This window comes from Nannospalax galili, unplaced genomic scaffold (genome assembly GCF_000622305.1).
Source record: "Nannospalax galili isolate Female #2095 unplaced genomic scaffold, S.galili_v1.0 scaffold17, whole genome shotgun sequence".
Lineage (NCBI taxonomy): Eukaryota > Metazoa > Chordata > Mammalia > Rodentia > Spalacidae > Nannospalax > Nannospalax galili.
The window spans coordinates 3,638,956-3,650,135 of record NW_008342276.1 but is presented as its reverse complement, the minus strand read 5'-3'; the positions used below and the strand labels follow the sequence as shown (position 1 = coordinate 3,650,135).

Here is an 11,180-nt window from a genome sequence, read left to right as displayed (position 1 = left end):
TGCACAGCACCGTAATTTATTAAAACATCTTCCTGTCACCAGACACATTTGGCTTGTTTCCATTGTAACTCCAATTAAATTAATGCTATAATAACAGTATAAAAATTGTAGTACCTGCCCCTGTCTGTGCAAATATGTATAATTGTGACTTAGCTCCCTTGGTGGCAGGAGGTTAGATGGATGTGTATAAATTATAGTGGCTTTTGCCTCATAGTTCACAAAAAGCTGGAACAATAATGTGTCAGAGTACACAAACTGATTTCTGTGAAATACATTTATAAAATGTATTTTAGAAAACAGTGCTCACCTCACAGAACTCTGAGAACCCTGCAGAGCACACCAGAGAGCTGCCCTGAGGGTCTCATCCTTTTCCACAAATAAGAGAGATCCACTGCAAAGTATGCAACAAGCAACCAGTGCTTTGGTGCATCGGGATAACATAGGTAGTTCTGACAAGTCAAAGGAAGACCCAGTGTTTGGAGGGGCAGAAGAGTGAGGTTTAACTTGACTACTGTGTAGGCAGAAATGGGCTGGACTGTGACATTCCTGGGAGAATGAACAGCATAGAGTAAGACATACGAATACTCAATTGCAATGAGAAACTAGAAATCCATCAAAATTCTATATGAGATGATGATGCTGTAGCTCCTCACTACAGCTTAAAACTTTGGGAATACACAGTTGCACACATGAAGCCACAACAGCTGGGAGTGCATGTGCTTGCACAAGATCACATCAGCCAAAATCATAGCATGGATGTGGGAGAGGCTCATGAGGTACAAGCCCTATCTGAGCAGCTATTGGCAGCTGATGGCTACTGGGAGAGAAAGAGAGAGCCACTTTTCTTCAGGGATTTTGGCCCTGAGAAGGTATCCATGCTCCAGTCCCCAAACTCATGCACACATAAGAAGCACTAAATAGACTCTAGTGGATATTAAATTTTAATAAAGAGAAAGCATATGAACTTGGGAAAGAAAAGTGGCAGGGGTAAGGGACAGGTTAGGAATTGGAAGGAAAGGGATAGGGGCGAGTTGGATCCAAATCTATTATATACATGTTTGAATATTAAATAAAATGTTGAATAAAAACTTTTGGCATAATAGTTGAACTTTACATCTCATTATTCATGCAGGAAAGAATTCCTTTTACTTTTCTTCCTCAATTTGACCACTGCTTTTTTCACCTTCTCTGCACAGGGACAAAATGATATATCTGTGGATTAACTCACAAAGTCCTGCATATCTTTCTGTTGGGGCATAGTGTTCATGAAAAGAAACTGGAGTGGAGGATCTATTCTGCTGCTGCAATGAACCTTCATTCCAGTTCAACTTGCCTAATGTGCTCTGTGCCCAGCATCCTGCTAGGTGCTTCTGAGTCAATGAGGGAAGAGAAGAGAGAGACAGGAGCAAGAGAAGCAGATGAGCAGCTCCAAACCCACAGAAAAGCTTTCATGTTAGAAATAGAATATCACTTCCTATCAACAGAGCTCCTTAAAGAACCATGTGGCTGGTTGGATTTCTCTTTACACGGAGTTGCTTTCTGAGGGCATTTTTGAGCCCGTGGAAATAGCAGCAGGTAGATGAAAGGCATTTTGGCATTTTTAGAGAAAATGTTGCTGCCAGTAGAAGTGTATTTTTCTGAGCATGTGAAGACTGATTGTTTTACAGAGGCATTGGTGAAAACCCATCCCTCTTTGCTAGTTCATGTTACCACCTGGTGAAGCTGCCAAAGATCATAATGATAGACTTTTTGATCGTGCAGCGGGAGTTATTTGCCCATCATCCACAGTTATTTCATAGTGTTGGGAACTGAACCTAATGTGAACCCACACACACATGCCCTCCATATACTCACTTTGCGACTGTACTCTGCCATTTGATTTTTTCACTGACTTCTTCATTTGTACTGTTGGCCAAGTAAGGTTTGCCATTTACAAGAATGAGGTTACTGAAGGTTCAAAATGTAGAGCTTGTAGCAAGTTCTGTCCTCCTGTTGAATAGGTAATATGATCTTCTGCATGTGGCACATTGGTCCCCATCTTTATATTCCAGTAGAGTTCAGAAAGCTGCAGTTCCCATAATCTTTATCAAGACCTTTGGGGCCTTGAATTGGAAAAATGTCTTGGTGGTTTGAACAAGTAGTCTAAGTACCAACTTGGAGTCATAAATAGATTGACCCTGTCATAAATAAAGAATCACTTACTTGACTTTTTTGCCTCAGCCTTTAATTGATGAAGCAAAATTCAAACAGATCCTTACCAACTGATATGCTTGGCTTATGCCAGATTCCAAACCAGATAATGACTTCTGAGCCCAAAGCTGCTATAGAACTGGTGTTCTTCATTCTTATAAGGTAAGGGAATGAACATCTTGATATCATCTGTTTTGAACCGGCATCATCTTGCATCAGATTGGTGCCATGTGCTCTTTGGAAGAAGCTACATTGTTTTGGTTCAACCTAGGGAAGAGACTAACTTTACATAAGAGATAGTACAACTTGTGAAATATGAAATAACAAAATCAATAAAATAATAAGCATTCGCATAGACTTTTCAATGAATAAACATTAGTTTAAGCAATGTACATGGATTGGACCACTTAGGTCTTCACCAACTGTATGTGGTAGGTATAGTTATTTCCATTTACCCAAGGAAACTGACATGCTAAGATGATTTGCTGTGGGTCATAGTGGAATTCAGTGGAGATGTAAGCTCAGACAGTCTGACTTTAGGATACCTTTGCCATAGTGGGTTATGAGGTCACAGGGGGACCCAGAGAGGTTCACGTGGACAAAGATTTATAGGCAAGAGGCAGAACAATTTGATGCTTAGACCACCGCCCCTGATTAGATAACCCAAGAAAATGCAATCCTGTCATTTTCTGTTCCCTACTGCTTGATGTCCTCTTGATTTCTGCTAGGAATCATTGATTACTGAAAATGGTTTGTGAAGCAATCTAATTAAGTGAGCCAAGAATTACATGTCAAGTGTTACCATCTTTATTTGCTTATGTAAAGTGGAGTCAGAGACTCTCTGTGATCAGCAAAGCAAGTGTGAAGTGTTGATTAATTTCCTCTAAGTTTTGACGAAATTTGTGGGTAGGGCATCTAATTTCAGTTTAATTTTCCTTCTTAACACACCTCCTTCTATTGTCCTTGTCTGTTATGGCTAGCCAGAACACATAATTTGTAAATTGTCTCTTCTTTAATTTGGGGTTAATAACATTAATCTGAATCATTCTCTCAACTTTATTTTAAAGACTTTGTAAGGATTGGTTAGGTACAAATCTGCTTAAATAGATGTCAGCCATTTTGTAGACTATACATGAAAGCAAATCACTTTTATTAAATTATCCTTTAATATACATATTCTTCCCACATGAGAAGTTTTTCTAGTTAATATTTTTGTGTAATTTGTTATGCACCTACTATGAAATGGAGAAATTTCAAGGATAAATAAAGCTTACAGGAACAGCTTTGTGTTCTCGCATATAAATGAATTTAATACTTAGATTTATATCTGATAATGTGTAATCCTTATACATCAGTTAGGCTGATGCATTTGGCTAAGTACCATCACATGTTAGCTTGGCCATAGAGCCTCAGGGTTGCCTTAGCTTCTGGTCTTATGAAATAAACAGCTGAACACCCTGGTCTAAGAATTCCCATGGCTGTCTGGGCTCCAGAACCAGGCATGTGGTGCCTTAGTACTCTTTCCTATTGCTTTAATCTGAACTGTGATTGTCCTAATCTTGGATTTCTTCTGTGAAAACACTGTGCAAAGTGCTCTTTCTGGGTACAATAGAATGCTAGCTCATTTCTTATTCTTTTGCTGAGGAATTGAGATGTGAGGATGAGAACATCTTTAATTCTTCCTCTGATCTTCTTGTTTCCCTTTAGTTACTATTAGGTGATCAATGAAGCCTCAGAGGTCGAGTGGATCAGTCTTAAAAACAAGCATGTGTAAGGCAGCCACTTCATCCTAGATCCATTTAGTATTGAACTTCTTGAGTCCCCAGAACCCTCTGAGGGATTATTTCCCTAGGACTGTCTCAGTTTCAAAACTGAAGTCTCAGTCTCCAGAGATCACCTGTATCCCAGGTAAACTAGGATAGTCAGCCACCCTGAGGACTAAAGAATGTGCAGCATACAGGTTTATGGCTTTACTATAATAGAACTAGAAGTTAATTATTCCTTTTAAAAACAATAACTGCCTTTAAAGTCCATTAAAAGAAAGAAAGCAGTAAGTTGGCTTCTAAGGATGGCACCTAATAGAGTCATTTGAAATCCTCTACCTTGTATATGTCTGAAGCCATGTGTTTCCTTTCTCAACTAGCTAACAGAGCCTGAAACAGCTGTAGGATTCTTTCAAATAACAAGGGGCATTTGAGAAATTATTTGTCCTATTTGTTAACTTGAAGTGAGAACTGTAACCAGGAAGCAGACAGATTACCTGGGGTGAGTGGTTCACTTCCTTTAAGCCCCTGAAGAAAACCAACCTGGAGAATCAAATAACCACAGAATAGTTGCTTAGAAAGCGTTGTCCTAGAGCAAAGGAAATTGAGTACTCAAGCTAGAAAGCCATCAAGTGTTATGAGTCAACTTACCCATCTGAAGGCATGTACCAGGACGAGATCTCTGCCCCAGCTGTGATGTACAATCACTGCTTGTTGTGTCTGCCCCAGAGAGATTCTGATTTAATTTGATTGGGGAAGGTCTTAGGCATTACATCAGGAAAACAAGAGTCAGGCAGACAAACGAAACCAAAGTTCTTTAGGTTTTCCTAGCTTTCAGCCAGCATTGCTAAGCATATAGAGATCACTTACCTTTCTGGCATGGAGAACTCTACATTGTGTAGTACTAGACACACTGCCAACCCTTGGACTTCTGCTTTAACTCAGTGAAGATTTTGTGTTTAACCAAAAAATATTCTTACACATTAAATTTTAGTTCTTCAAGGTAAATTAGAAGCTTTTCTGCTAAGTAATGAAATAATTAAATGCTTTAAAGAAGTTCAGTATTGAAGAACATATTGCAAAATTCTTTAAAGTTAAATATTATTTTGTAATTTATCCCTTAATGCATCTTTTTGCAAATGTTCTCTCTCAATTTACTTGTTTTTGATTTATAAAGAAAACTGTAGTTTGAAGTCTAATTGCAGTACAAAATCTTTCCGAGGTGAATTTACATGTGGTTTAATTGGTTGATTGTGAAAAAGCAGAGACTTAGTTCATCAATATCCATTGGAAGGACAAATTGAGCTTCATAGACAAATACCAGAATGTGGTCAACACATCTTTAGCATCTCATTATAAGCCAGTGTTTACAAGCTGCCAGAGCTTCCTTCCCTGACTGTCTTGAATACCCCTTCTTTAGCTCCATGTCCCTTTTTTACTGCCTACTCCTCTGCCATCACACTCAAGATTGTAGAAAGAAGGGATGAGGACAGAGGAGAAGAGGAGGAAGAAATGCACATTTGCATACAATAAACCATTCATGTCTACTTTAGGGGTTTTGAACACTCACTCATCTGAAAAAGGATCTCCAAACATCAAGAAGTATGCTAGTCCACAGAATACTCAACTCTTAATTATCTTTAAATACTAATAATGTTCACTTTTAGTAACAATTACAAAGGTAATTGTGAAGAATTATTATTATTATTATTATTATTATTATTACTATTATTATTGTTATTATTATTTGTGCACATACATGTTATGGCCAGAGGACAACCTCATATGTCTTTTCTTGATGTAGTCCATCTTTTTAACAATATTTACTTTTCATTTTTATTTTATGTGTATGAATTTTGCCTGCATGTATGTAAGTGCATGGCATGCTTGCAATGCCTTTATTATTATTATTATTATTATTATTACTATTATTATTGTTATTATTATTTGTGCACATACATGTTATGGCCAGAGGACAACCTCATATGTCTTTTCTTGATGTAGTCCATCTTTTTAACAATATTTACTTTTCATTTTTATTTTATGTGTATGAATTTTGCCTGCATGTATGTAAGTGCATGGCATGCTTGCAATGCCTGTGAAGGCCAAAAGAGGGCACTGGATCCCCTGGAACTAGAGTTACAGACCACTGATAGCAGCCCATGGGTCCTCTGCAAGAGCAGTTAGTGCTTGTACCTGCAGTGTCATCTCCAAGCTCCCCACGTTGCTTCATGAGACAAGGTCTCTCACTGGCCTAGAACTTTCTAAGTAGGCTAGAATGGCTGGCCAGGGAGTCTCCAGAATCCATCTGCCTCACCCTCCCCAGCGCTGAGATTACAAGTGCCTGCTACTTCACCCAGGTTTTTAGTTTTGCCATGTGTTCTGGGGATCAAACTCAGGCTCTCGTGCTTGCAAGGCAGGCACTTTACCAATGAGCAATCTCCCAAGGCCACAAAGTTCATTTTCAGTGTTTATTCTTGGTTTGAACCTAAATACATTATGACAGATGAAGCTCTTGTGTCTCCCCACTAGAATGCTTCCAAGAAAAAGGTGAGCATGTCTTCTTGGGTGGATTCAGCATATAAACATAGTGTTATTTCATAGTCATTCATCTTTAACAATGCTTTAACATCACCAGAATGATCCAATCGTTCCTAAAGTGTGTCGATCATCTCTGCTGAGTAGTGTTTAGCAGTTTCTAAATGGTAGACATGGGAAAACAACTTAATTAGTTTTTCAAATCTGGAGTATGGATTCATTACCCTTTTCACTGCTCTCCACATTGAACCTGCTAGAGACCTTTCACTTTCCAGTCTTTTCATTCACCGTTGTAGAATGTTCATTTTTTTTTTTTTTCAAATTGCAGTATCATCAATGTGTCGACTCTACTGCTGAGAAGCCTAAACCTTGATGATACTAAGTCACATCGTTGGTATATGCTAAATTCACAGAAAATCTAAAATTTTGAATCGTCTTCAAATGAACTGCATTCAAATCTTAGCTCTCATATTCTGAAGGTAGAATTTTTTCTGAGCCCCAATTTCATTTTTAAAGTTTCAGTGAATTATTTTAAACATTTATTAACCACTCTATTGACTGTTCTTCTCCATCTGCACCATCCATGCATTAAAAGCGCTTTGAGGTTCTCGATAACTTTTAAGACTATAACAGAGTCCTGGGACTGGAAATTTGAGGAACACTGTCTAAGACAGGACTATGGTGGAGACATTTAAAAGAATAAAAGTGGGAAAAACAATAAAGAGAGGATTAGACTGAGGCAAACTTTCTTTTATAGGCCCATTTGGATTTTAGTGACAGTCTTTTTTCAGTTCTTACTGCTGAGCACCACAGTGTCACAGGCACTGCAGGTCTAAAGGAATCCAAGTAACTAATTACTTCATGTTTTAAAATCTAACACAGGAATGTAATCCAGTTTAAAATACATAACATAGTGGTTCATAGACCTGGGCCATGATGAACATATTAAGGTAGGGGTTTCTGTGTGTGCATGCAAGCATGTATGTGCACGTATGTTTATATATGTATGAATGAATGTCCTAACTTAAAGACTACCTATTAAGTTTCCTAACTGAGAATGACTACAGCTCTCCTTTCTTTCTCTTTCCTATTACTCACCTTTTGTTGCTGCACAAAATTTGAGGAAACACTGATATAGGTTTAAGGCTTTCTTTAAAAATTCACATCTTCTGTAAAATGTATCTTATGAAACAGGCCACTCATTGCTAATGAGCACTATGGTGTTTTCATGACAAAATTAAAGATGGACTTCCATCAACTCTCTGATGGATTCTTGAGTCCTACTTCTCAAACAAATGGAAACAAATTTCATTGCCACTTACTATATTGATTTTCATTTTACATGTCCCTTGGCTTTCTTTTCTTACCATGATATAGGCTGATGAACCTCAAATTATATTTCTAGCCCAATCTTTACTAAAGACTCCTATATGTCACCAACAACCTTGCACATCTAGTCACATATCCAGTACATAAACATCAAACTGAAAATATTCAAGATGAACCTCCTACTCTTCTGTCCAAAACTGGTCCGTCTGTTACTTTAAAAATCCCATCTGATAGAAACTTTGCTTTGGTAGAGACTTTCAGCCATTGCCAAAGTCTCAAATCTCAGCTTCACCATAGACCCCTATTTCTCTTATATTCCACATGTCATCTGTTGGAAAACCTCAAGGGACCTACTTTCAAATATCCCAAACTCCATCTCTCTTGTCATTACATTGTCAAAATTCTAATGAGAAATAATCTAATTCCACATTGAACCAACTGCATCTGGGTATCTGATGCACTCAACGGGGCATTTGATCCTTCCTTTGCCTTCATTTTGCTTCTTTAAGATAGCATGTCAGGCCTCACACAATCTGACTACCAAACGTCACTCATGTCATTGATGAAGCTTTCCCTAATACATTCTGCTCTATCATAGTCTCTTTGTTGTTGCTCAAAAATATCAAGTATGCCTTTATCTTATTTTGCCTCAAATGCTCTTGTTTACATGGCTAATTCTTTACCTCTGTAAACATTTGCTTCCTCTCTCTCAAGAAGGCTTACCCTCCCTGTCTTCCTCTTTAGAAATTTAACACTCCTCCTTTGGGTCTCTCCAGGACTCAGTACCTCACTCTACAGCTTCTTCTTCTGGGACAAGTATCACACAGTACACTACATAATTCACTCATTTTATCTATGATTGTGTGACTTCTCACTGCCTTGCACCCTGCATAAGGGTTGAAGTCTTTCTTATTCTGTGGAAAAAAAAATCCCAAACTTTACAACAGTGCCTGACACAAGGCACGCAGTAATCATCTGGCAAACAAATGGAAGAACCGCCTGGCCGTCTTCATATATCACACTCCTACACCCTTGGAAGTGTCAGAAAACTGGTTCAGGTCCCAGCTGTGCTCTTGACATTCTCAGGTTGAGACTGAAACAGACTTCCTTCTGATTAAATTTTTCTTGTAGTGACTGAGCCAAAAATGCAGAAGCAGTCTAGCACCATAATTCTTAGCAACATAGCTCACGTCCCGGAGCCTCAGTCTTTTTTCCTTTTTCACCTGACATAGGGAGTGATGTGACAAGACAGCTTAGCATTTGAAACCACACACAGATCTGGAATGAAGGCCAGCTTGGCTAATCCCTAGTACCATGGACCTTGGGCTGGTCCCTGAACCATTCTGAACTTGTTCCTTGCCTCAATACATTGCAGATAAGTCCTACCCCATGGTTTGTGGAAGGATTAGAAATAGTTTGTTAAGAGCATTTAAATAGTACTTGGACCCATATACACCATGTGTCCAGAAAGAAAGTATTAATATATCTTCAGTAGCATTTATGTGTCTCCCTACTGGGTCCTCAAGCCTGATTTGGCACGGGACAGTGGATACTGGCACTCTTTGGAAGACAGGTGACTTGAGTTGTGGACATGGTGAGACACTGTTAGGTGTAGCAAGCTAAGACTAGCAGAACAGATCCGATGGAAGGAGTAGGATTAACAGGCACCAGTAAATACAGATAGGCATAGGAAGAAAGAAGTGAGAAAACACAGTAAGAAGAGAAAATGATAGAAAAATAAAGATAGCAAATCAAGAGAGGCAAAGGTGTGCTCTTAATTCAGGCAACTCCTACTTATTTTGGGAACTATATAAATATCACCTTGAAGATTTCATGAGAAGTTATTTATTGGTTTCCTCCTGAGATTCATCATCAGCCTTGCCTATTTCCAGGGACAATCCTGTACAGAATACCCTAATTCTATGCCAAAGACAGTTCCGATTCTCCCAGGTACCTCATACAGCTATTTATTAAGACACACAAGCCAGATGTGCAGATGTTGCTGCTCAAAAGACACCAACAAGATGTTTGCAGACAAGGCTGGTAAGATCTACTGTCCCCTAAATGCATGTTTCTAGGAACCAGGGTTTCTAACAATATAACCTCATAGAGAGAATAAACAGATGTGCACAGGCAATCGACAAGAAACAAGATGTCTCTGGCAGCCTAGATAGCTCTGGTTATCAAGGCCTATTCTTTGTATAAGCTCATATTGCTGAGTCTGTCAAGAGATTTAGAGGGAGTGAATACTGTACTTTGAGTCTGCCCTGTCTTATTACAGCAGGAAAACCCATCACTCCTCCACACAGATGAGCAGAGCCTACTAGAGACATGGTGCACACAAGACACAAAGACGCACTTACAAGTAAGTACACACCTTATCAGCAACCCTCTGTGTGAATAAGAGATGGATAAAAGCATGACAAAAGCAAAGGTAAAAACAAATATGACCCACAACAATGCTATTGACTATCACTGTTGCATAATTCTACAACAATGCCTTTGGCATAACAGTATAGTGGATTGATAATGATGAGACCCCATTGCAAAAGGGACCAGGTGCAATATGACTGGAGGTCCTTAGTAATGAGTCTGCATCTACTTCCGCAATTCTTGAGTCCTGGACAAGCAGGAACTATGTAGCTTGCTTTGAGAAAAGAATAAGAAGGAGATGATAAAGTTAGCTCACAGGAGTGAGTGAATATGCATGTTTTGTAATTCGTCCTTTCTGGAAATCCTTGTGAGCATATGTATGGTCAAGCCTGACCAAATAGGGCTTGGAAATGTGGTAGAAGAGTAGGCTGATATCTTTCCAGACACAGTATTAGCAATGATGTAGTGACAAAGACTGTTAGAATGATTTTGAGGACTTCCGACAAGTCATATCTAATCTTTGCAATGATTTATAGAGCAGCTATCACATCTGATTTATAAGGAACAGGCTTAGAGGAGCCAAGCAGCTCATCCAGTCAGTGCTGGTAAATTGTAAAGCTGCATTCTGTATAGGTGGCAATAAAGCCCCACACCATACTGACTTAGTTTAATGGAAATAATGGCAAAATAAGGATCAGAAATGTAGAATCTCTTAACGATACGTTTGTGCTATATTGCTTCCTTGTTCATCTGATTAAGACAAATGTAAATACAGACAATCCTACTTTTGTTCTGGTATGACCAGGGCAGAGCTGAGCTCAGCTGGGCCCCATTCCAGGTCTCTCCTACTTTCCTCTAGGAAAGAGGACAAACACATTTCCTATGCAACACAATTGCACAGGGCTGATCTTTCTGTTTCAGTGCACAATGAAAATACCTACTCTGTATTGTAAAATTGTTATGCTCAAATTAAATAAAAGTCTGAGT

The 11,180-nt window shown here is 38.8% G+C and overlaps 1 protein-coding gene across 2 annotated transcripts in view; it reads left to right on the top strand.

Moving 5' to 3' along the window:
- Samd12 (sterile alpha motif domain containing 12) overlaps window positions 1–11,180 on the top strand; it is a 434,786-nt gene that overhangs the window by 134,441 nt on the left and 289,165 nt on the right. Inside the window, exon 3 of one of the 2 annotated variants that reach the window (XM_029565862.1) lies at window positions 10,102–10,185. The exons of the other annotated variant lie outside the window; for it this stretch is intronic. Within the exon in view, the coding sequence (XP_029421722.1) occupies window positions 10,102–10,185 (84 nt within the window). The remainder of the gene's footprint in view (window positions 1–10,101; window positions 10,186–11,180) is intronic. 2 annotated transcript variants of the gene reach the window in all.